We start from the raw sequence: 27354 nt of genomic DNA, 5'->3' as shown, positions 1-27354 counted from the left end.
GACTCACAGCCATCCATGGAGGCGCAGGTCAATTCTGTGTCCAGGGTAGCTGTCTCCCAGCTCCATCTGGTATGCAGGCTGAGACCCTACCTGCCTGCAGACTGTCTCACCAGAGTGGCACATGCTCTGGTCATCTCCCACTTGGGACTACTGCAATGCGCTCTACGTGGGGCTACCTTTGAAGGTGACCCGGAAACTACAACCAATCCAGAATGCGGCAGCTAGACTGGTGACTGGGAGCGGCCGCCAAGACCATATAACACCAGTCTTGAAAGACCTACATTGGATCCCAGTACGTTTCCAAGCACAATTCAAAGTCTTGGTGCTGACCTTTAAAGCCCTAAATGGCCTCAGCCTAGTATACCTGAAGGAGCGTCTCCACCCCCATCGTTCAACCTGGACACTGAGGTCCAGCACCCAGGGTCTTCTGGCAGTTTCGTCACTGCAAGAAGTGAGGTTACAGGGAACCAGGCAGAGGGCCTTCTCAGTAGTGGCACCTGCCCTGTGGAACACTCTCCCATCAAATGTCAAAGAAATAAACAACTATATGACATCTAGAAGACATCTGAAGGCAGCCCTGTTTAGGGAAATTTTAATGATTGGTGTTTTAATGTATTTTTAATCTTTTGTTAGAAGCCGCCCAGAGTGGCTGGGGAAACCCAGCCAGATGAGCGAGGTAGAAATAGATGATGATTGTTGTTGTTGATGATGATGTCACTAAAATCCAGCAATATTTTCATAGTTGAAAAGCTCAACATCCATCTGTATGGGGGAGAAATCTGGATTATAAGAAACATATCTGCAAAGACGTTACCTTTCAGCCATGACAATTGGTTTTCAATTTTCTTGCAATTTAACATTTTACTTTAATCAAATATTGAGTTAGGCTGCAATCCTAACTGAAGTACCCTTCAGTAAGCTCCACTGAATATAACACATAGGAATTGTACTGGTAGTCAAGATGTCTGCTTTTAATCAGACAAAAACATCCCCTCACCTCCCCCTGAACATCCTTCATATAAAATACTGATGTTTGAAGGCTTGCTGAGATTCCAGCCTTACCAGTTCTCGATAGACACCTTCATTTTTCCCCTCAGGCTTGATCTTCTCTTTTTGGAACACTTCCCTGATTCGATTCCCTCCTGTACTCACACTGAGATTGCTTCTAGTACTGCCACCTCCTCCAAACGTTTTAGTCTTTAGAGAAGAGATAAGGAAAATAATCTTTCAGTACCACCAGTACTAACTTTTTTTATATAACCACTATGGAAAGCCAGTCTGAAGATACTCATTTTTAGCATTCCTGCAAACAAAATTTTGATTTCTAGCTCCACTTCTGGTCTCTCTAGAAATCACAAAATACTGTAAAAAGGTTTTAACAAGCATAATTGGGGATTATTATTACTATCAAATTTATTACCCAACCTTCACAAACAGCTCTCAGGGTAGGTTACAACAATTTAAAATTCAGAATAAGAAACATGTAAAACAGATTATAATTACAAGAACAGAGTGGGCTATGAAAACACACATTTCAGGTGTCAAAGGCAAAGAGGTGCAAAGGCACAGAATGAAGAAGCCAGACACACCTCTGCGGGGAGAGAATTCCACAACTTATATAAAAAACAACTTAAATCAGAAATTGGAAGGAAGAATATTTCATCACCGATACATTATAGAGATTACACAGGCAGTAGGGTTAGGCTTTTAGTTTAAGGGACCTTTTACATTACTAAAACTGCTTGCTTTTATACACAACAAAATGTTTTGGTTCCAAAACATTCTATGTACGAAATAAACCAGTCAAAACATCTACCCTAAGTCTGACATATTTATGTGATTCAATATACATATTCATTTTAATCCTTGGCTAGTGTGATATCTGATCAATCTACTCCCCCTGTATTTCTGGTCTTTCCAAAACAAGCAAGCAAGCAAACAAGCAAACAAGCAAACAAGCAAACAAGCAAACAAACAAACAAACAAACAAACACCTGGGTACTGAGATAAGTTACACTGAAACATATGTTTCCAATATCTATCTATCTTTCTTTCTTTCTTTCTTTCTTTCTTTCTTTCTTTCTTTCTTTCTTTCATACAGTGGTACTTCGGGTTACAGACGCTTCAGGTTACAGATGCTTCGGGTTACAGACTCTACTAACCCAGAAATAGTACTTCGGGTTAAGAACTTTGCTTCAGGATGAGAACACAAATCGCGTGGCAGCAGCGGGTGGCTCCATTAGCTAAAGTGGTACCTCAGGTTAAGAACAGTTTCAGGTTAAGAATGGACCTCCAGAATGAATTAAGTTCTTAAAATGAGGTATCACTGTACTCAAGTTTTCTAATTAGCTTAAATAACTATAATCAATGAATATAGAACAATGCATGCTTCTAAACTGATTGGGTGATTTTCTCTTCAGCAGTACTCCATGCCAAATTCCTTTAGAACCCCCTTTCTCCTCACTGGATAATTTATTTTGTGGGAAGACAGCAAATACCTTCATATTCATTTCTCCATACAATACCAAGAAGAGAACGCACAGACATTATAGTACCTCCACAAATTACAAATTTATTGTAAATAATAATAATAATAATAATAATAATAATAATAATAATAATAATATACTGCAGACCCTCTTTCTAACCTCTTTGCTTTTTGCTACTTCTGCAATAGCAGCTGTTCGCTGTTTTTCAAACTCATCATTGTCCCCGGCAGGTTTCGCTGTGCTTGTCACTTGCAGAGTTTTTCTCCGATCCAGCTCCCTGCTGTCCACTTGAAGCTGAGATACACACTTCTGGAAATGTAAAAGCATATTTAAAAAGCAGCTCCATCTACCATGTATTTCATTTTTAATATAATAGAATCAAATCACAATACAGCCACATGCCAGATTCTAGTTGTGATCTGAACTTCCCAGTCTCTACTACACAGGAAACAAAGACAGATAAATGATAAGAGAGCAATTGTGTTACTCAAGCAGCCCAGCATGATCCCCTGTCTCTTCCTCTCCCTTAAAGATCTTTTGGGGCTGCGCAGGTTCCAAGAAGTGGACAAGAGGCTCCAGAGGAAGCCGCCCAGTCCAGCCCCACTCAGGTCTTGCTTTGATTAAAGAATCCTCTCTACTGGATGAAGAATGCTCCATTTCTAGACAACTGGTTGGTACCAAACAGCGGAAATTGAAACTTTCTACCCCACAGATCAAGCTGCTTTTAGAATATAGTCTCATTGACATAGGTACGTGCACAAGAAACTGGGTGTGTGTGTGTGTGTGTGTGTGTGCGCGCGCGCGCGCACTCTAAAAATAAACCAATACTGATGGCCCATGTACACACAGCTAAGTACAAAGCAGGGGCAAAACTTAAAATGAAAAAGATATCTAACCAAACATTTAACTGCTAAATAGAAAGTATCACGTAGCTGATGTTCCTTGTGGCACTTGAAAGAATGGACTGCGAAAGCACTTGGCCGCCGCTTGAAAGTTCTCAAACATGTAGAAAAGCATTATGTTCAAACTAGTTTCTTACAGTTATATCAATTTGTAAATTAATGCTTAAATATCTTTTTCCTGCACCATATCCTGTTAAACACTAGACTCTAAAGAACACAATGCCAAAGTATTGAAATAAAAAGTCCTATATGTAGCTTTTTAAAAATAAAGCCTCTGGATATGGGGCGGTATATATATTCAATAAATAATAAGAAATAATAATAAGAAATATTCTAAGATACAACAGAGTCGCTTCTGTTTCAAAGTTCAAACCTATTTTAAAAGCACGTCATACCTGCCCAAAAGGCACAAAGGGAGGAGGTCCACCTTCTGTTCCTATGTTACTTCTGTTGTGTTTCGATAAGCTCTGTGAAATTAAGCAACATTATCATTAACTGGTATTGCCACAGCAAGAGGTATGACATTCTACCCCTCATGCCCTGTATCTACCAACTTACTGATCAACCTTACTAGAAGCACCGGTGTCATGAGAAGAGTGTGAAGGCACAGGAAAGCTTGAAGGAGACAAAGAGAAGGCAAACTTTCTAAACAAGCAAATCAACTACCCAGTTTGAATTGGGCATTAAGCTTGTGCCTCTAGAAAGAAATACATATGAAGTCTTTTTACTGAGGAATAGGAAGTTCTATGGATTCAAAGAAATGCAGGCTGGAAACATGCTACACAAACCACAGAACTTTGTGTTTTACACACTGTGTCTTCAACCAGCGCTAGATATCAATTTATTAGGCAGGAAAAAGACCACCTTAGAGGCTGCTCCAGAGGGACTATGCCCTCCCACACCCCAAGATCTTTTACCACACCTGCCTTCTGGGAAGGATCCTGCTTAATATTTTAATAGTGTGAATGCAGTTTTATTAACAGTTTCGTTACTCTGCAAGCTGCCTTGGAAAGATTTACATCATGAAAAGCAGGTTATACATTATTGCAATAAATAATATAATCAGACAAAAACCACTATTCAAGAAATGTACAAGGAGTGTTTGCGAAGTTCTTTCTGAAGTGCCTCAGGAAGGAGACAGGTTTTCCCATAAAGTGAAGAGGCAAAAAGTAGAAAGCCTCAGCAGGGAAATCAGAGAGCTTTATGACATTTACAGTACCGCACTGACACTGGATAGAAGGCTGGTACAGAAACGGCCCACCTCCAATGTGGAACTTTTGCCAGCCCATTTTTCTCTGACACCTCAGAATGCTAACAAAATGCTAAATTTTCTGGGTTTAAATCAGGGATGGAGAATCCCCTCGTGAGCAACCTGACAGCAGTTTAGGGCCAGAGGCAAACACGGATAGAGCAATGGATGCTCTACTTTCCTCTGTACCCTCCCACATTCTGCCCCATAGACACCATGCATCTCTCCATCCAGGCCAGCAAGAGGCATCAGCACAAGGACACATTCCAGGAGGAAAATAACTTGAGGAGAGTGTGGAGCAGGACTGGTGAAGGCTGTGGTCTGGGGGGATGGTCTTGGGGAGCCCCAGAGGCCAGGTATGGCCCCCAAGCCTATGATTCCCCATCCCCAGCTTAAATGCTGACCTTTCCATAAAAACATTTTTAATGCACATTACAATGGGACTTAATTAAATGTGCTTTGTAACACAATCACAATGCCTTCATTTTCATATACCTAATAAATAATTTGAAGTTTAACTAATATACCTGAAGGAGCATCACCCCCATCGTTCAGCCCAGACACTGAGGTCCTTCTCTGAGAGTCTTCTGCTGGTTCCCTCACTGGAGGAAGCGAAGTTACAGGGAACCAGGCAGAGGGCCTTCTCAGTAGTGGCATCCTCCCTGGGGAACACCCTCCCTTCAGATGTCAAGGAGATGAAGAATTACACAACTTTTAGAAGACATCTGAAAGCAGCCCTGTATCAGGAGGTTTTTAATGCTTGATATTTTTATTTTGTTTTTAGATATGCTGAAAGCTGCCCAGAGTGGCTGGGGGAAACCCAGCTAGATGGATGGGGTATAAATAATAATAAAATTATTATTTATTATTATTATATTATTATTATTATTATTATTCAGCTTAAGGTAGGGAAAAGCATGTTACCTCACCCTTTGCAACTCCCACTTTTCTATAAGATGATCCACTTCACCGCCAAGAATCACTGTGTTGCTGTCATCCAGAAGGAGGATGCCATTTTTCACTTCCACAATTCCCAGCAGTTTAATTTTCGTTCCAGGAGGAGTGTTCAGACTAAACACAAGAACAAGAGGAACTCCACAAGTATTGACGAAAGTATTATTTCAGTATTTTGTTGTGAATCACCATTACACTGAATCAGTTCTAAGTTATTTATTATGTGATGCATATTAAAGAATTTGGTAGTGTGAAACTACAGTGCATTGTTTTAATGCTAAATAGCTATGCGACTTATTAAGGCATCACTAGAAAGGACTCACTGCACTTGAAGTTATCTGCATTTGAAGATGTAGTCATGAGAAAACACATGGCCCAGCACTATCACCTTATGAGGGAAGCATAGTAAGAATCCATTTCCATATTGCTTCAGGAAGCACTCACAGAAAACGTGTTTTACTGTACAGTGGTGTCCCGCAAGACGAATGCCTTGCAAGACGGAAAACTCGCTAGACGAAAGGGTTTTCCGTTTTATGAGCTGCTTCGCAAGACGAATTTCCCAATGGGCTTGCTTCGCAAGACGAAAACGTCTTGCAAGTTTGTTTCCTTTTTCTTAACACCGTTAATACAGTTGCGACTTGACTTCGAGGAGCAACTCATAGAACGCAGTGTACATAGTAGCCTTTTTTGAGGTTTTTAAAGACTTTGGTGATTTTTGAAGCTTTTCCAAAACTTCTTTTGCAGCCATTTGTTAAGTTAAGCTTTTAAAACTTTTTTGGGGGGGTTTGGATTTTGGGTTGGGGTGTTTGGAATTCAAGGACTTGGTGTTGGGGAGGGGTTTGCAAGAATCTGGAAGCTTGTGTTTTTTTTTCTGCGTTTTTATGATTTTCTGTGACCATTGGGCCACTCTACTGTTTTTTTAAAAAAATTCTGGGTTTGAATTTTGAAATGCTCTTTACAGTATGTGTGACTTTAAAGAGCACTTAATAAACTCTTGTTGTACCAAATTTGGCTTTGTTTGGACTTTTTTTGACCATAGGAACGCATTAATTGATTTTCAATGCATTCCTATGGGATTTCGTGCTTCGCAAGACGAAAAATTCGCTAGACGAAAAAATTCGCAGAACGAATTAATTTCGTCTTGCGAGGCACCACTGTACGTTTTTTTTCCAAGTGCCTCCAATGTTCAGTGGCAAAATAGGTAAACAAAAAACACATTTTCAATGCTGCAGCATCTATAGAACATCAATCATTACAATGGTAGTTTTAAACTGTTCACTCATCTGTCAAATTGACAGAATATATTAAGAAAATCAGCTGTCAATCACTTCAGAAACTGAGCTCTGACTAGGGATACTTAGGTGAGAACAAACCCCGTTCCTGGAAATGGAACAGCGCCCAAAGGAGATATGAGATTCAGATATCTGAATATGGGGCATCTCATGACTGAGACACCTTTACAGGTAGCATGTGAGAATTCACAGCCTGGTTACTGGGACCTTGAGGATCCAAAGCATGCAGCCCTCCCAATGAAGCAAAGGGCTTCACACATTGGCCAAGCAGCACAGAAAGGAGATAGAGACCCATCACATATCTGTAATCCACCAACAGCATCAAGACATCTCTAGTACAAAGTGTCATGAGAAATTCCAAATCCTTGTCAAACATTACTGAATGAAAAAAGATGTTCATTCTACTTTCGCCATCTTCATTATAATGTTGGCTCCATACAGACCCTCTTGCATTCTGTGCTGGCCACAGATGAAGGAAGGAGCCCAACTGTGGAGTTTGGTCTTCTATATTCCTAGTCTAGCATCTTATCAGATGGGCTGGTGGTCTAGATCAGGGATAGGCAAACTCTGGCCCTCCAGATGTTAGGGACTACAATTCCCATCATCCCTGACCACTGGTCCTGTCAGCTAGGGATGATGGGAATTGTAGTCCCAAACATCAGGAGGGCTGGAATTTGCCTATGCCTGGTCTAGATATTGCTCAGTCCTGCCCTTTGCCAACAGCTCTATTCAGACAGTTGAGGTGATGCGAATTACTTCCAGATCTCCATGAATACTACAATCATAGTTTATTAACTAACATAATATGTGACAACTTCCATCCTTAAGAAAAAGAGTGCTGAAGTCAAGTCAGCAGGCTCCGTCTGCAGAGCTGCCATTTTGTTCTAGTTCAAAAACTGCCAATGGTACAAGGGTGGTCAGTAATACATTGCAGTAATACACTGTTTGTTTCCAGGCTCAGTTTAAAGTGTTCTTTTAATCCTCAAAATGTGTAAGCAGTCTAGAACCAGGTTACCTTAAGGACTGCCCAAGATCAGCATCTGAGAATCTAAACTCCAGCCAGTCATTAGCAAAATTTTGATCACTGGCACTGCAATCACAGAATTCTCCACTTGAAGAAACTAGAGAAGCCCCCCACCCCCTTTTTGGACAGATGCTGAAAACGTTTTAAAGATATTTTGTAGCCGATTTTTGCTTATGTAAAATCTTCTTTTTTAAAAAATGCTGAGCTATTTTAAGCTGTGCTTTTATTGTCACTCTATTTTGTTTTCTTTCTAGAAACTGCTTTGAAAAAATATTTTGACAAGTACGGGTGCAAATAAACTTTATTCTTCACTTAGGCTTTATTTAAAGGACAACTTTTTCCAGAAAGAAACATGTTTCTTTTAAAGAACTAAGATGACAAAACCATCATTTCACATTTTCAGAAACAAAAACGTTGTCTTTGAAACTATTTAATTAAATAGCATACAATATATTCAAATATAAAAGTGAAGGTTTGTCCTGTAGGATCTTGCAAAGCTGGACCGATCTTTTGGTACTGGAGTACAGCTTCACACTTATTTTTGGATGCCTAACATGCTTTCATCTACAGATAATGAGAAAACGGGCACATGAGCTCTGGGAAGAAATATGGGCAGTTAAAGTGAAGCCACAGTGGTTCTTGAATGGTTTATACTAAAGTAGATCTAAAGGATACATACAACTATGAAACCAAATACCTAATCCTGGCCACCACACTACCTCCAGTGCTGTCTTGTTGCAAGATTTAAGGCAACTGTGTAGATAATATAGGATAAAACAGGAGCCTACCTCCTTGACCAACATGGAAAAGGACAGAATATCTAATACGGAGGCAGTGTTCCAGTTGTACTGTGGCCTCTAAAGCTGTGGGGAGAAGTTGTGTAAAGACAACAAGTCTTATGATTAATCACAAACTAGCACTAGGGTAAATGTATCTGGGTGCAACCTTGCACAATCTTGCATATCCCTATGGAGTGTAGCTATGAATGTGCATGGGGGCGGCAGCTTTCTGTTAGAGAAGCTTCAGGAATGTTGCAGGGCAGTTTTAAATTGGTGCTGGCAGGGGTGCCAACTTGTATAAAATATGGGGTGGCAGGTAAGTCCCCCCCTGATGCGGTGCCTGCACACTATTTGAATGGCAATGCACATCAACTTTGAGGGCCCCAGCACCCTCAAATATTTTATTTGGGGAAGTAGCCCCCTCAGCCCCTAGAAGTTGGCTCCTACCCACAGGGAGAAAGGCTTTTGTATAAAGTTAAAATATTCTTGATTTTGCTCACCAAGTAATTTCTTAGTGCACAAACTGCTCTGCAATCTCTTTATGGTTTACCATACATGTAAAGCCAACGAGCTTTGCACATGGCTTCTCATCAAGTCACTAATTCATATGTAGTCTAATCCAGTATACCTATTATGCAATTCATTAGCATTTTTAGTAATGAAATTCCACTCATTTTATGTACACAACTGATCAGCTGTCCAGATGGCCTTTCAGCTCTTATCACCCTATGTTAAACTCCAGCTGATTACTTGAATGGGTATCATATAGGCACACAATTGCCCAAAGAATCTGAAGGACAGCTTTAACTATAGCTGTGTATAATACGTAACACCCTAAAGTTTTCTATTCAATTCATTTCTTATAAATGTTTTACTTTTACAGTGTACTTCTGTGTTTTCAGCTATTGTAAACCAAGGACCACTATGAGAGATTAGAAGTGAATTTATTCTTGGAGGCATAAACCACAAACAGAAAAAGATATGAAGGATTTCTTCGTATAGGATTATTATTTCTTCACTTCTGGAACAAACTTTCTCCTTCAAAAGATATTGTAAACTCAGACATATTCTATATATTGAAATGCCTTTGAGAGTTCTAAAATGTAATGTGCTTTCAGTCAATATGAAGCAAAATAAGTATTGTTTACCTTATTTTGGACATATAATTATATTCTATTGCAGTGCAGCTTGTGTGTCCATCAGTCATCTGCAAACGCAGCATTCTTGGAGCAGCCTGAGATTCTTCATTGTCCTTTGGTGCAGCTATATTGCGTACTTTTTGGATTTGTAGAACACACGGACCTTCTAGCTGTGAAGACCAATGGCAAAATTATTTTAATTAGCTTTGTTCTATTTTGTGTAACTACTATAGGAAATGGTTCTGGTAGGTATTAGGTTACCTAAAAAAAACACAACATTTTTAATTATACTTCATTATTATTGTTGCCAGAGCACTGCCATCATTTCTATGGACACTAGGGTTGGGCGATATCTGGTTTTCAACATTGCAATATATCAGCAGCTAAACACTGCAATATTTCAATATATCACGATATCTGAAATAAGGCTGGAGCTATGTAGAGGTGAACGTGGTAATGTCTTGACAACTGCTACCACTTATGAGTCTAATTCTAAAACTGATAATTTTTTAATTAGCTTTAACATATTGTTACAACTGCTATGTTATAGTGGTACTGTACCAATAATGTTTAAATCAGCACATTTTCTCTAAAATTAAAGCTGTGGAAGTAATCAGTAGCATATATCAAAAGTAAGGTGAGAGAATGTTTGCTAAAATTTTAATTACATTACTAAACAAGCAAAACACCAATTCACTGTCACACTTTTAGATATTCAAGTATCCATTGAGTCTTATACATGGGTAATGTTCTTTTCTAAACAAGGCCAAACCAGAAAGAATGGATAAAATTTTACAGAACAAAAAATGATTAAATGAAAATTTTTGCAAGGAAAATTTGCATTTCAGCATTCTCTGGCAATAGAGATGCCATTTGTCTCTGAAGAATATATGCTGAACACACTTTCAGAAGGCACACTTGTTCCTGGGATAGCCCAAAACTTCTTTGCATGCACCATCAATATTGGGAAGGATGCCTCATGTGCCGTTCACCATATCAAAGGGCATTCATCAATGTCCACTGTTGGCATAGCCATATAGTTATTTTAGCTCTTTGGTCCTCCACTTGAAATAAACATTTTTTGCCAACCCCTTTTCTATGGAGCATGGTGAGTATCTGGCTCTGTAGAAGCAGCACAGAATCCCATGCAAGTCTGTCATCTTCTTTATGGCATCCTGTCTGACAGCCTCAGGAGCCTCCAAGAAATGCAGCTGGAACCTTGGGTCACACGGAGGCTAGACCTATAATGGTTGCAGTAGGTTCACTTTCATTCTTTTCTAACTGTGCACCCAAACTTCACATTTAATATCAATGTATTAATTTGTTGTTAATAACAAATGTGTGAGAAACCAAAGGGGCCAGGAGAGAATTGGGAAGAGTTCTAGGGTAGGGTATGGGATTGGAAGAGAAAATGGGGGGGGGGGCATAATGAGGGGGAGAGACACAGATGGGGGGAAAGGTTCAAAAGGCAGAGCAGAGTGCTTTTTTTCTTTTACTCTGAAGCAACTTGCAAGCCAACAAGCATCTCGAGAGTGTATTTCCCCCCTGCTTGGACTGATAAGCTGGAAGACTCACAGTTAACATGGGACTGGCTGCATAGGCTGGGTTAATAAGAAACCTGTGGGCTGCTTCTGCCCCAAAAGAAAGGTGCACACAATAAACACAGGGGCTCCCCCCCTTTATTCTGAAGCAAGTTGAAAGTCAAGCGGGGGGGGGGGTCTATACACAGCTAACAAAGGGCTCCAGCACCAACAAGGGAGGGGAAAGACACACACACACACACAGAGAGAGAGAGAGAGAGAGAGAGATGGAGCAAGGAAGCAAGCAATTTCGAAGGGAAAGAGTTAACAAAGAGAACGGGACAGAGAGCAAGCAGCAGCAGCAGCATCACAGAGTACCGTATTTTTCGCCCTATAGGACGCACTTTTTCCCCTCCAAAAATGAAGGGGAAATCTGGGTGCGTCCTATGGAGCGAATGCAGGCTTTCGCTGAAGCTTGGAGAGCGAGAGGGGTCGGTGCACACCAACCCCTCTCGCTCCCCAGGCTTCAGGAAGAAATCCGCAGCCTGCTTCCCAGAGCGCCAGGCGCGCTGAAAGCAGAGCGCCCGGCGCTTCGGGAACACATCCGCAGCCTAGGCAGCCCTGCAGGAGTTCCCTGCAGGGCTCCCCACGCTGCGGATAGCAGCCTGCCGCCCGGCGCGCACAACACCCTGAAGCAGAGCGCCCCTCGCGCCGGGCAGACATTGGCCAGCCCCACAAGCTCAGGGGACAGCAGGGAGGCGCAGCGCCGCCATCCCGCTGTTCCTCGACCTGGTTCGGTTTCCCCGACCTGCTTTTGGGGGGGAAATAAAGGGGAAAAAAATTTCCTTTATTTCCCCCCCCCCCCAAAAAAAACTAGGTGCGTCCTATGGGACGGAGCGTCCTATGGGGACAAAAAATACGCTAGTTCCTTGTAAGTGTTGTGCCACAGAGAGACTCAGCATCACTGGAGCAAGGAAGAAAGCAATTTGGAAGTGAAAAACGATCAGGAGGCAGAGGAAACTGTGCAGAGATTGCAGCGATTTTTGCTCAGCCTGTAACCAGTTTTTGTAGCTATTTGTAGTGATGACGGGGAGAGCTAACGGGAAAAGGCAGGAATTTTTGCAGCAGACTATTGTAGCTATTCCAGGGACGCGGGTGGCGCTGTGGGTAAAACCTCAGCGCCTAGGACTTGCCAATTGCATGGTCAGCGGTTTGAATCCCCGCGGCGGGGTGAGCTCCCGTCGTTCGGTCCCAGCTCCTGCCCACCTAGCAGTTCGAAAGCACAATTAAGTGCAAGTAGATAAATAGGTACCGCTTTCTAGGGGAAGGTAAACGGCGTTCCGTGTGCTGCTCTGGTGGCGGTTCGCCGGAGCAGCTTCGTCACGCTGGCCACGTGACCCGGAAGTGTCTGCGGACAGCGCTGGCTCCCGGCCTCTAGAGTGAGATGAACGCAAAACCCTAGAGTCTGTCAAGACTGGCCCGTACGGGCAAGGGTACCTTTACCTTTACCTTTATTGTAGCTATTAGTAGGGATGGCAAGGAGAGCCAGGTGGAGGAAGGGGGGGGTGCGATGGGTGCGGGCCGCCCTGTGTGTCACCATTGAGGGGGGTGACAAAATGCCGGGCGGCACTCACCGCGGGGCCTGAAGCACGCCCGAGCCACGCCTCTCTCCTGGGAGAGACATGGTGGCTTGGGCGTGCTCAGGCTCCGCACTGCCCCAACGGACCGCCCGCTGCCTCCCCCCAGCTGTAGGGCGGCTGAGTGGGAGGAGGCAGGCAGACTCCGGAGGCCTTGCGGTGTGTTGCCGCCCTTGCCCAGCCCCATGTGCCCGAGCGGCATCCTCCGCCACTGGGGAGAGCTAACCCATTCTCAAAGAGGTGGCGATTTTTGCAGCAGCCTGCTGGCAGGGAACAGCTGACCGAGGCAGAGTTAGCACAGGAAGAAGCACTAGCTTCCCGGTTTTTCCAATATTGTGTTTTCTGAATACCATGCACATGATCTGCAATATATTAGAAGGTCATTTTTTTATATAAAACAAAAAGCGATTTCATGATTTGATTAAAATTTCAGTATCAGGAGACTATCTTTTTGCTTGTTTGGCCTCCCTCCCTCCCTTTGATAAAAAGGGAGATTGATGGGATGAGGGCTGGGGGGGGGGGAGAAGATTTAGCTAGCTGCCGTATGCTGAAATGGGAGGTTGGGTACTATGTGAGAATGATGGGGAGGGTGTTTTTCAATAAGCAGCGCAAGCAAAAGTGTGTCTACTCGCAAGCAAGCCCTACTGAATGCAATGGGGCTTACTCCCAGGAAAGTAGTTAAGTTGAAGACAGTGGGGCCTATGCATGCACAGATTCCACTGGCCGCTGAGGTGAAATGACACCAAAGCCAGAGATATACAGGACAAAATAGAGTTGACAAAAAACACCCACCCACTAGAAAACCTTCTTTAACCTTCAGAAACAATTGCCAAACTGTTGTGGCGGGAACTTCTGTGCTGCTAAATTCAACTATTAAGTACAGCAAGTGGGGTGGCTGAATTTTATTCTGGCTCCTAAGAAGCTATTCTCCTGGTTGCACAGGAGAGCTGGGGGACATTGGCCTTTCCTCAGGCTCATTCTAGGCTTGTGTACATAGCACTAAATCATTGTTTAGTTTAAAATGTGAAGCAGTCCAATATCTACAGGCTGTTTGTGCAGAAGAATCTGCAAAATTATGTCTGTCCCAATCCTAAAACCTCCTTGTTGAATTTACCAAATGATTCCTTGTCTAAGCACAATTTATCTCCCTCCTCTAACAAATGGGTCCATCTAGAGGCCATCTGACCCACAAAAGTGCAGCTTATACTTTGGCACCCTGTTTTTTCAGCTTCTCACCTGATGGTTACACCCATTAAACATATACATTTAATTACAGTGGTACCTCGAGTTACATACGCTTCAGGTTGCAGACTCCGCTAACCCAGAAATAGTGCTTCAGGTTAAGAACTTTGCTTCAGGATGAGAACAGAAATCGGGCTCCGGCAGTGCGGAGGCGGCAGGAGGCCCCATTAGCTAAAGTGGTGCTTCAGGTTAAGAACAGTTTCAGGTTAAGAACGGACCTCCAGAACGAATTAAGTACTTAACCCGAGGTACCACTGTACAGAGCTAAGGCTTCTGAAAAAAATCGCTTAAACACCCAGCACTAAAAAGACAAGAGAAGATCTAGTCTCACCGTCAGCATAACAATATATTAAAAAGATCCCTAATTTTCATTTGTACAACCAAACAGATATTAAAGATATTTGCAGAGAAGACCAAGACTGCTAACCTAAATTGATTTCAGCACTTAAACCTAATATTCCAACAATAATTTGGAAAAAATGCTAACTGCGCATAGTTTGGATTAGCTCTAAATTTGTTCAAACCCTTCATACACTGAGAAGTATCAGATTTCCTGTTTAAATACAATAATCATTATATTAAACACCATTTAACTCTACTCACAATAAGGCACGCTGTTACATTATCTGTCACATATGCTGAAGTTCAACATTTTTCTTCAAATTTAATCTAACACAGCCATCTTGTGGCTGAAGCTTGTATATCATGATTCTATGTTCCATGAAACTGTACTGTTACACCCTAGTTATCGTTGTTCCGATGAGGGTGGGGATGTGTTTGGGGCTGTTTCCCCCACCTGCCCGCATGTGACATCATATGTGACGTCAGGTGTGGGGCGGGTAGAGAAGTGGCTGGATTGGACAACTCAATCACAGCAGGAATAAAGTTACTACCCAGCTGATAGCGAGTGAGCTCACCTTGCTGGTTTAGCTGTGCCACCAAGTTCCCTAGATCACTAGATAAAGGAACTAGATCACACAGCTGATCCATGCAGCATGCAGCACTGTCATCCTGGTGCCCAGGGCTTGCACAGTGCTCTCCAAGTGCCTAAAAGCTAGCTCTGTTCCCAAGCACCTGACAATCAGCTGGCTCCCAGGCACCTGAGAAAACCTTGCAAGAGACTTTGACAACCCACCTGTTAATCACCTGACACCAGTAGCCCCTGCAGGGATGATGCCCAGTAAATGGAGAAGGGAGAAGAAGAGAGACAAGTTCAGCTGGAAAAGCTGCAGGAATACAAGTACTGTATGAACACAAGTACTGCAAAAGCCAGCAATTTTACCTTTTCCACCTTTCCGCCATTGATGTCACTTGGAAGGAACTTCTTCCCAATAGCTCTTAAATCTGTCTGAAGTCAAAATAGAAATTAAGTTTGAGTACTGTTTTCCAAAATAGATACCAGAAAGAAAGTAACAATTCATAAGAAATAATTTATAGTAAGAAGTAATAACAGTATTTCACAGTCACGCATACTGGTAAATATACATACCCATGAACAAAGTAAATATTATCAAGCTCATGATTCTCATACACAGCTCTTAAACAAAATAATCTTTTGTGCAACTTAATGTAAATCTTTAAAAAGGAATAATCCCTACTTAAGAAGAGTAAAATAATGTTATAAAAAACTTGTTGCCTTTTTACAGAAATTACAGTTCAGACCTCTAGCAGCTATGTATGCTTGGTTGCCTCCATATTTCATAATGGTTTCTAAGATCCAGCTGCTTTAGTCTACATTTACTTGAAGCAGGTTTTGTATGTCATATCCTTTAGCTAGCTGTTACTGATATTTTTATTTTTATTTAGAATGGGTTTTTTTTAGTTAATTGTTTTATACACACACATATACACTATTTCATTGTTTTATGTTTTTATTGTGTAAAGCACATTGAGATGTTCACTTTTAAAAGGAAGTATACAGTATTTTTAAAAAATGAATATTACTACCCAAGACACTGCAACACTCAGATTACATTTTCTTCCTATAAACAAGCAGGTGCACAATAGAATTAAATGATTTATGCTTCAAATTTTTGTTTTAACTTTGAACTAAACATTTATAGTATTGTTCCAATAGCTGACCCAATGCCAGAGACACCGCTCATTTTTAAAAATAGAAATCATTAAATCTCTGTGGTTTAAATGTTGGTTCTTTACCTGCACACCCTTTACAATTAGGATTTACATAACCTTCATTAGTTATTTACATAACTATATTTTGTTCATCCACTGTATTAAGCAAGTTTCTAGTATGCATGGCTGCAAAAACTCCTGTGGGATCATGTAGGTGGTATTATTGAATGAAATCTAAAGCATCCTGAGAGGAAGCAGAAATGACAAAGGAGTTGTGTACATGGGTGCTAGGGCTATTTTCCTGCTGACTGCAGCTCCTTATGCTATCCCTCTAGAACAGATTTGCAAGATGTATGAGACGCACCAGCAAAATATGGGTGAGGAAACCCAAAGGAAATATAATGAACACTATAAAAGACTAAATATATATATATATAAATTGTCCAGTAGAACCTTAGAGACCAACTAAGTTTGTTCTTGGTATAAGCTTTCATGTGCATGCACACTTCTTCAGATACTATAAAAGACTATAATTCTAAGGAGAGAAAGAGAGAAGGCATGACAGGGTCTTTAGTCTTCCATTCTGTTTCCTTAAATGTCTGCTCATAGATTCTGACTATTTGCTGGTTAATGATAACATATGCTTAGTCTATTACCTGACAATGCAGTACACTAGCACAATTTTTGTTGGTATAAAAAAATCTGCTGCGCTGAAAAGGTAATTTTAAACGAAGGCAAGAACCAGAAAAACTATTGCTTGCCTAGTATAGAAGCATGAACAGAAGCCCACAGTTAAATTTTCAGAGAACACATAAAGTTAGTAATTGATATACTATACAGAATTATTCTTAAGAAATACGAAGAGAATTGTATGAAGCACTAACAAAACTTAGAAAAAATGCTTATATAACACGGATGCAGTCAACACCGATAGTTCTACCTTGTTCCCTTTGGGGAGAAGCAGGAGAAATAGTGATTTCAAAGAATGAACCATATCACTATTGTTTTCTATTTAACAATGTTATGGCAGAAGAAATTGCATCCAGCTAAATCCCCAGGTAATAGACTAAAGAATGCCTATACTTCTATAACAGAAATAGTATTTCTAACTTAATTTATCCAACATAGTTAAGACCAGAGCATAAAAACAAGGTAGAATATATACATAAAACGGCTTCAATCAACTTCTATTACAGATGGAAACCTGTTCTTTAAACCCAGCAAGTAAAAACAAAATTGCAAAACTGTATTTCCATAACTCAGAATGGAAATTAAATCTAGCAATTGTTATTGTGATGGGCCTATTTTATTCCTTTTAAGACAACAACTCAAGTCACCCACCCTAAATAATTACTAGGCAAAACTTTATTTGTATAATACTATTCTAACCTATTTTAGGGTTTTCTAGTAATTATTTTACAATAATAGCACCTTTAATAACTATGGTATTTCATTTTGTATTATATCAGCCAACCCTTAAGCTAATGATCACAATAAGTGACAATTAACAAGACAATTATGAAAGTTCACATATGCTACCTACATTAAGTGCAATCAGAATAATGTTGTTTATGTTGACTTTGTCAGATGAATTTGTGCAGGCTTCAATTCCTTCATCTGACAGGTACCTATTAAAAGAAATGAAAAATGTTGATTTAGTATACGGATATCTCAAATGAAAACATCCCAAATCCTTAATCTATCCATGAAAACATTTCTAATGCATCTTAAGTTGTACAGCAAGTTACGATTTCACTGAAGCAATTCTGGGATGTTAAACTGTTGCACAGTAAGTCTCCAAAATACCAGATGATGGGGAGAACAAAGGAGAAGAACTCTTGTCCTCCTAGTTTGCTTGTGAGCTTTTATGGAATGACTAGTTGGTCACCGATAGAAGCCTTGGGTGAGAGCCAATGTAGCAGTGTGACCTCTCTCCCTCCCATGAGCCCCACAAGTGACCTCCAAAGATCTGCTCTGGAGGCTTATGGGACTCTATGAAACAGAGTTTAATGGCCTGGGGAGGTGCTGTATGAGGGAGAAAAGGAACCAAGTCCTGTTGCACAAGCACATAGACATCACTAAATGTTGCTCATTATGCTGGACATTGTCCTGAAATAACAAAGTCATTCTTATTTTCTAAGTAATCCAACCAAACATTGTAGCAGCTGAAGCTAATTCCTTTGCTTTCAAAACAGATTGGTTGTAAGTAACTTTGACCTGACTGTTCCAAGATATTCAAGAGCAACACCCTCAATTAATATGAACTTGATTATGTTTTGTAAAGCAAGTTTGATGCTTTTACTTTTTTTGCCAGGTTATCAAAATATTATTTATTGAAGGTGTTCCTCAGCAAATTCTGATGCCTCAACAATACCCTTACCGTTCCATATACAATATTCCCAAATACTTATTTTCAACCCCCCACCCCATTTTGCTGTTTTGAGGGGGAAACAATATGGCGGATCACCATTACGATAATGGTAAAGACCAAACAGCCATGCATAAAATTCTACTGATGTAGCAGGGGTTTTCAGTTCAGCCTCTTGAACTTCCGGAAAAGACACTCCTTAAAAATCAGGAGATCCTCCATGTCAGGAAGGGCTGCAGCTGGACAGGAAACATTGGGTGCTGCGCAATTAAGTCTTACTCACTGAAGATGTACTGAAATTAATGGTCCTAACTTTTGGATACCACCCATTACTTGTCCATGCAAACATGAACCTATCGGGTTCACAAACACCATTGCTTGTTTTTAAACCACGCCTTTATTGAAAAAGAAACATTTTCATGCAACTTAGCCAGAAATAATAAAAAATAAAAAAATAAAGCTGAAGCCTGATAGGAAATTTGTTTTCTACATTCACACATTACACTAAATGACAGGTGAGGAAATGGATCCAGCCAACCCTCCAAGAGCCGCACATCAGGTGACTTGGCTCAAGGGAAGAATTAGAAGTGCACTCTGGATTATTTTTAATTTTTACAGTCTCAGCTTGCACCAAGTCACAGATGCAAATATTCCTGCTGAAAACAGGGAAGGGATTCAATCCCAAATGCATGCTGTGCTTTGGGTGGGGATCAATTTAACTCAGAAACTCTGGAGCGGAGCCAATCCCAGCAGGGCTTATAACTACAGTGGTACCTCGGGTTAAGTACTTAATTCGTTCCGGAGGTCTGTTCTTAACGTGAAACTGTTCTTAACCTGAAGCACCACTTTAGCTAATGGGGCCACGCCGCTGGAGCACAATTTCTGTTCTCATCCTGAAGCAAAGTTCTCATCCTGAAGCAAAGTGCTTAACCCGAGGTACTATTTTTGGGTTAGTGGAGTCTGTAACCTGAAGCGTATGTAACCTGAGGTACCACTGTACTATAGTGCTAAATTTAAAAGGTGCTGAATTCAAGCTCTGCTTGCAGAAGATGATTCAGGAGAGCACTCTAAGAGTAACACTACATCCAAACCAGTAGCTGTAAAAAGAACTGCATTTCCCCCAAAGCTATCTTCACCACTCTATTGAATTCCCTGCCACACACACACCCTTTTAACCATTAAGTAGGTTCAGAAGACAATCAGAACATGGCTTGTCATTTTGAAGTTTGGTATACACACATGCAATAACTTCCTTCTATATGTCAAGCTATCAGTTATATAGCCACTAGACATTTAACAGCTACACAAAGGAGTAAAAAACTTGATTTTGCTGCCTGCCACTGCCGAAGCAAGGGGTTGCTAAGTATCTGGCAGGCTTTAGCACATGGGAGTTGGGCAGTGTTTGGCTTAGCTGGTCACAACTTGAGCAGGCTTACCAGCTTTAGATCAGAGTTAAGTACATCCTCTACCTACAAAAATATTTATTTATTATATTTATAAAGTTAAACAACTTTAGTGCAGGGAAGTGCACTAAAAACAAAGAATGAAAATAAATATTAAAAATATGATACAAAACAATGAAAGGAGTATGAAGATTTATTTCTGGCAGATACATAATAAGGATGAATCATAATTTTGAGAACCTCAGATTAAACAACTTGTCTGTTTAATCTGAGGTTCTAACTCTTTTAATGTGGAAAAAAAGTATTTATCTGATGCTGAAAAAACTATAAAGATGGTGCCAGGTAAGCCTCTTGCCTGAATCTACTTCATAAATTGCTGTCACCAAGATAGCCCTCCTTAGATGTCACCTATCTCACTTCATCTGCTGGGGAACTTAGAGCAGGACCTTCAATAAAGATTTTAAGGAGATACACACACACGGTGAAAAAAGTATTACAAAGCCTTGGCTTTTCTGAAGCAAAGCTCTGATTTGGACCCAAGTTGAAGCAAAGCAACATAAGCTGAACCATCCTGCTTTCTAAAGCAAAATCCAAACCAATGTAATCTTTGTTGTTTTAAAAAACACACACCTCAAAGCAGTGTGCACCAATGAAAGAAAATAAAGTATAATAATAATAATAATAATAATAATAATAATAATAATTGCAACAATAATTCATAATGCTACTCAAAAGTATTTTTGTTAATGTTTTGAAGTAGGAACTGGACCAACGCTAAAATATGGAATGATGTAATTGAGGATGTCACTGAAATACTGTAATATACTGTTTAGTAAATAATAATAACATACAATATGCTGTGCTTACATCTTACTTTCAACCTGGAAGGAAATTATACTTAAACAAAGCAAACAGAATTTTCTTGTCTAGGAAACATCACAATGTACAACTATGGAATCACCACTTGGTGGAACTATTGCTGCATGTCAAGTCCTTGTTCCTTAAAAAATAAACGAGTGTTTTAAAATTGGGGGAGAATGTCCAAGTATAAATAAATAGTTTTAAATTTAACACTAGTTTTATGGAGTTGCATGTTTGAGCAGAAGAGTGCAGGTAGAATATGTATTTTCGATTCCATTTCAGAAAGTCTATAATTTATGCAGAGCAAAAGCATGCAGGCCAACTCAACAATAAGCTTCACTGAATTCTGTGGGACTTACTCCCAAGAACAGGCACCTACAATTACAGCCTAATTGTCTTAACACATTATCCACAAAACACTCAAACCTACCTGACACAATAATTTCCTATACACTCACCAGCATTAACTAGAGCCAGGGGTAGGCAACCTAAGGCCCATGGGCCAGAAGAGGCCCACGGAGGCCGTTTAACCGGCCCAAGAGCCACCCCCAAACTGAGCTGCGCTAAACTGGCACAGCATGGCACAGGGACTCTCTTCCGCAGCTCCAGAAATTGTTTCTGTGCATGCCCAGACACCGGAAATCACGTCTGCGCATGCCCAGACACTGGAAATCGCTTCTGCGCAGGCACGATTTTCGGTGTCTGGGCATGCACAGAAGCTATTTCTGGCATCGCGCTGTGCTGGCCCGGCCCACGGAGGATCTCTGTGGGAGTGATCCGGCCCATGCCTGGTAAGCCTTGCCAACCCCTGAACTAGACTATTATGTGCGGCAAGAACAGCACATAAATGCATGTTCTATGAGACTTCCATCAGGTCAAAAAGGAATAGGGGAACCAGGGAATACTTGGGTGTTAGAATAATGCATTTGTATAAAACAAAAATATAAAATATAGCACATTCTGCTTTTGGGGCTTAACATCTTACAAAGGCAGCTTACAATATCATAAGAACACAATGAATACACCAACCACTGGTTGTACTGCTGTTGTGCAAAGCACTGCCTGCTCAGAGACACAAAAGCCCCTCTCGAAAGGCGTTCTGTTGGCTTTTGAAGAAGTTTCTGACAAAGACATTCACTTGATCTCACAACCAAAATCTCCTGTACTTGATATATTGTTTTAATGGTATTGTCTTATTGCTCATTTTATTTATAGGTGTTTATATATTAATGTTTTCATAACCTGGTTTTCTATATTTTGTAAACCACTTAGAAACCTAGTTTGGCATTAAGCAGTATATAAATTAAAACAGGAAAGTTGCTAAAATTGACCTTTTAGAGCACAATTACAGCAAGGAACATTGTTCTATGTACATTGTGGTTTATGCAAGAGATGCACTGGATGCTCACAACCTTTGTGTACAGTGGTACCTCGGGTTACATACACTTCAGTCTACATACGCTTCAGGTTACAGACTCCGCTAACCCAAAAATAGTACCTCGGGTTAAGAACTTTGCTTCAGGATGAGAACAGAAATTGTGCTCTGGCAGTGCAGCGGCAGCGGGAGGCCCCATTAGCTAAAGTGGTGCTTCAGGTTAAGAACAGTTTCAGGTTAAGAACGGACCTCCAGAACGAATTAAGTTCTTAACCGAAGGTACCACTGTACTTTGAGTTGACTGTGTGCCCTTCTTTCTCTCCCCAGCCCCCAGTCATGCACATCAGATTTCAAAACCATTATTTGAAACTATGCAGTGAGTTGGCTGGGGGAGCGGGTATATGTGAATAAGCAATTAATATAGACTAACGTAATGAGAGACAGCTCTTCTCACTTAAGGTCTTAAATGTGTTAGTCCTTCCTTAAACAGAAAAACAGAATCTCTCATTTATCTCAAAGCCTACATAATTTTATTTCGGATCCTGAATCAGAAGCATAACTAAATTTAGTTTACTGCTACAAAAAAAAGAATCTTGTTGAAATCACATGATTACACTCCAGTAAGTAGCAATCAAGAAAATTGTGCCAAAGGTTCAAAAGAGATATGTTCACTTGCATTTATGCCCAGAGTAGTATCATTTAAGCCATGTTTTTTCTAATAATTATTTTATTAAAGAGTTTCATGTAGATGTTAAATAGAATAGGGCACTGGTTATCAACCAGTGTTCCATGGCACCCTGGGGTGCCTTGAATGCTGGTCAGGTGTGCCGTGGGCAACACTGGCCTCCATCTCTCTTTCCTTCCCTCCCTCCTCTGATGCCCTATTGCATCTCTGCCTCCCAAAGGCTTGCATGGCTGTTTGTTGCAGCAGCCCTGGCTCTGGGGCTGGCCAGGGGGTGCTGGTTGTCAGCAGCTGCGGCAGCCTCGGAGGAAGCAAGCAAGTGGATGAGGGAGCCCAGCCAGCCAGCCCTTGCTGTTGGGAATGGACAGACAAGTGGGAGGCTGGGCAAGCAGGCGCAGTGCTGGCCTTTCTTGTGCTTGCTGCGTGCAGTGTCTGTCTGGGAGCTGAGTACCCAGCACTGAAGGGGTGCTTTTCTGCCATGCAGGCCCAGCTGCGCCTGCTGCTGCCACTCAAGGTGAGTAAGGTGATGGCCTCACGTTCACTTTCAGCTAGTCTCTGTTGGGCTGCTAAGGCTGGGGACATCCTCTTCCGAGGCCCCTGTAGGGTAGTATGAGGCATCTCTTTTGGGCGGGTGGCTCAGAGACCAGGGGTGGTGGCAGCGGCTGCCTGGAGGACTCCCAAAAAGAGGGGAGAGGAGGCTGGGGGAACACTCCACAAGGGAGGGTGTTTGAAAAAGGGTGAGGAGCTACAGGCAAGGGTTGACATAACTGGGCTCCTGAGCCCCACAGGGGTGCCGCACAAAGATTGCAGTCGGTCAAGGGAGCCATGGGCTCAAAAAGGTTGAAAACCACTGGATTATGTGTTGCATGAAGAATGACTTCCTTGAATCTTCCAATGTTCAACTTCATTGAATGTCCAAAAGTTCTAACGTTATGAGAGAAAAAATTCTCCAGCCACTTTCTCCATGCCAGACATAATTTTATAAACTTCTATCATGATACCTCTTATTCCCCCTTTCTCTAAACTAAAAGTTCTGAACACTGCAACCTTTCCTCATAGAGTCGTCGCTCCATCCCCATGATTATTTTGGTTGCCCTTTTCTGAACTGGTTATACAATATTCTTTTTGAGGGGAGGTGACCACAACTGTACGCAGTATTCCAAATGAAGCCGCACCATAGGTGTGTATAATGGGGTTAGGAAACGGGTGGCTTTATTTTCAATTCCTTTCTTTAAAATCCCCAGCATGAGATTTGCCTTTTTCACAGCTACAACACACTGAGTATACACACTGGTATTTACCTAATTTTAAGACATGCTAAGGAACAATTGGTTGTTATTATGTCTTCATATGTAAAACCACAGAATTCAAAGAGGCTGCGCTTTCTTTTCCCCATGACTGTAAACAATCTCAGCACGCAATAAGCAAATAATAATAATAATTTATTTATACCCCATCCATCTGGCTGGGTTTCCCCAGCCCCTTTGGGCGGCTTCCAACAAAAGATTAAAAATACATTAAAACATCATAAATAAAATAAAATAAAATTCCTTCCGGTAGCTCCTTAGAGACCAACTAAGTTAGTTATTGGTATGAGCTTTTGTGTGCATGCACACTTCTTCAGATACACTGAAACAGAAGTCATCAGACCCTTATATATAGTGAGAGGATGGGGAGGGGTATTACTCAGAAGGGTGGTGGGAATGGGTGATTGGCTAATAGATGTGGTAAACAAGTTGACGACTGTTAATGACTGCAATTGGTCCTACAGGAAAAAGCAAGGGGTGAGATGGCTAAAAATAGCTTTATCATGTATAATGATATAAGAATCCAATGTCTCTATTCAGACCAGGTCTCTCCATGGTTTTAAGTTTGGTAATAAGTTGCAATTCAGCAACTTCTCTTTCCTGTCTATTTCTGAAATTCTTTTGTAATAAGACAGCTACTTTGAGATCTTGTATAGAATGTCCTGGGAGACTGAAGTGTTCTCCTACTGGTTTCTCTGTCTTGTGATTCCTGATATCAGATTTATGTCCATTTATCCTTTGGTGTAGGGTTTGGCCTGTTTGTACAATATAGAGAGCTGAAGGGCACTGTTGGCATTTGATGGTATACACAATGTTAGAAGATGAGCAATTAAATAGTCCTGAGATGGTATGTTTGATGTTGTTGGGGCCAGTAATGGTGTTATCCGGGTGCATGTGGCAGCAAAGTTGGCATCTGGGTTTATTGCAGGCTCTGGTACCAGTGTCCATGTTAAGTCTGGTTGTTGTATTATTGTGGGTGAGGAGTTGTTTAGGATTGGGTGGTTGTCTGTAGGCAATGAAAGGTCTTCCTCCCAGAGCTTGTGAAAGAGAACTGCCATTGTCTAGGAGAGGTTGTAGATCTCTGATGATGTGTTGTACTGTTTTAACATGGGAGCTGTATGTGATTACTAGTGGTGTTCTGTTATTTTCTTTTTCGGGGTCTGTCTTGCAGCAAATTTTCTCTGGGTATCAGTCTGGCTCTGTTAATCTGTCGTTTAACTTCATCGGGTGAATATTTTAGTTCTTTTTTTATTGGGGTTTTCACATACAAACAACAAGAAAATAAAGCAATCTTTTACAATCAACATTTTAAGTCATCATATTTACACTGTGTGTCCTCACACTGCGTGTCCTTTTTAGTTCTAAAAAGGTTGGCTGTAGGTATCTTAGGTGAGAGAATCCAGGCAAATTGTACTGAATTCCAGTGTTCACATACACCAGTGTAATTCTATGTATCCAAAAACAAGTTGCCATATACATCTGTTAAATATGACCATACACTGCTCTAGCGCTGTGAAAGCTTTTCAAGCACCCATACATTAACAAGTTTTAGAAGCTGTCAGCATGCAACAACCCACGCCCCAGGAAATGGCTGCGACTAGCCAGCTAAACCAGGTGAGGGTAGTCGAAGGGTCTCAAACCCTCGGTGACTTAGGGATTTCCCCTGCATGTGAAGACAGGCTCCTGCAGATTGAGCCGATGTGACCAACAGTGGATCCAACGGTCAAGAAGGCAGTTGCTGCATGTGCTGTAGAGAGAAATGAGAGGCAGATGGGGCTCATCTACCTCAGAAGGTAGCCCACGTAGAAGAAAGAAAAATCTTATCTTAAAAGTTCTACTGTCTTGTGGGTTATCTTTGGGAGAAGAAAAGGCTAAGGAGTAAAAACTACACAAATCCAGAGTGGAATCCCCAAGACAGTTGGATGGCACCTTGTATGCCTGTTTCTGGCAACTCTTGCAGCTGGTGCCAAACATATTGCTGTGCTTTCCTTTGGACTGCATCAGTGAAGCCAAGAGATGGATCTTGTCATCTGGACAGTCCAGGACCTCCACACACCCAGGCTTGCGCGACAGGGAGGTGACTTTGGTGTTGCTAACACAGCAGTTTGAGTTCACCCCTGGAGGAACACTCTATTCTCTCTGAAGATGGGCACCAACACACACACACACACACAGCATTAAAAGAAGTACTGAATTATTATTTTGCTTATCAGCTTAAGGAGACTAACAGAAGAGATCGTAAAGGAAAAATAGAAATTATATGAACAAGATATGATGTGGAAACACCAAGATAAGAATGAATAGAATTATGAATTTTGTTTGGACTGATTGGGACATTAACGCAGTAATAAGAAGATGATCTGAATCCCCCTTTGGATCTTGAAGTATGGGTTCCCCCAACAAAATTTAAAAATTTGGCTTTGTAATTTGGAATCTATGTGATGTGATTTAATTTGATGTGATTGGCCAGTTAATAAAAATTATTTTTTTAAAAAAAAAGAAGTACTGAATTAGTAACATAATGCATGAATGTACATAATGCAAGTAAATATCAATTGTAACGTAACTTTTTTCAGTTAACTATAGCCCTCTTTTCAAGTTTTCATGGTCTATCCATATGTTCTATCAAAACATGGTGGGCACCTAGACTGTACTTGTTGGCCCCTCATCTCTGTATGTTTAATAAAAAGTCAGAATAGGCTTTCCTCATTTTGAGTATGTGATCAAGAACCTTGGTCTGCACAGGGACTCCAAATTACCTGAGTATAGCTATACTGTATGCACAAAACCTATCTTCACCTTCTGCCTAACACATAGAACATGAGGACAGGGCTAATGGGTGGAAGTCTGCTCTCTCTGCACCTGCTGACCAAAAGTGTTGATAGGAAAAGTAAACAGTATTTATTCAAAATATATATAGAGTTCCTAATGCCAGTTGGCTCAGTTGGTTAGAGAGTGGTGCTGATAATGCCAAGGTTATGGGTTCGATCCTCATACGGGCCACCTGAGATTCATGCATTTCTGGGGGCTGGACTAGATTATCCTTCAGGTGCCTTCC

General features: G+C 41.1%; 1 protein-coding gene and 1 long non-coding RNA gene across 4 annotated transcripts in view; one reads left to right on the top strand and one right to left on the bottom strand.

Annotated features, from left to right (window-relative positions):
- The window catches only part of TDRD3 (tudor domain containing 3), a 63688-nt gene that overhangs the window by 34121 nt on the left and 2213 nt on the right, over positions 1 to 27354 (bottom strand). For 2 of the 3 annotated variants that reach the window (XM_083610638.1, XM_083610637.1), the window contains 7 exons: positions 17844 to 17928; positions 15510 to 15575; positions 9838 to 9998; positions 5570 to 5711; positions 3787 to 3858; positions 2649 to 2798; positions 1063 to 1197 (listed from right to left, as the gene is read on the bottom strand). In XM_083610638.1, the coding sequence (XP_083466764.1) occupies positions 1063 to 1197; positions 2649 to 2798; positions 3787 to 3858; positions 5570 to 5711; positions 9838 to 9998; positions 15510 to 15575; positions 17844 to 17928 (811 nt within the window). The remainder of the gene's footprint in view (positions 1 to 1062; positions 1198 to 2648; positions 2799 to 3786; positions 3859 to 5569; positions 5712 to 9837; positions 9999 to 15509; positions 15576 to 17843; positions 17929 to 27354) is intronic. The other variant, XM_083610639.1, reaches the window with a different exon arrangement.
- Positions 5719 to 8099, top strand: LOC310761364. Its single transcript, XR_014547432.1, has 2 exons — positions 5719 to 6047; positions 6743 to 8099. It is a non-coding gene; the product is annotated as an uncharacterized lncRNA (long non-coding RNA).

This window comes from Podarcis filfolensis, assembly GCF_964270895.1.
Source record: "Podarcis filfolensis genome assembly, chromosome: 4".
In the NCBI taxonomy this organism is placed as follows: domain Eukaryota; kingdom Metazoa; phylum Chordata; class Lepidosauria; order Squamata; family Lacertidae; genus Podarcis; species Podarcis filfolensis.
Note: the sequence above shows the minus strand (reverse complement) of the source record. Positions and strands in the feature narration are given on the sequence as shown.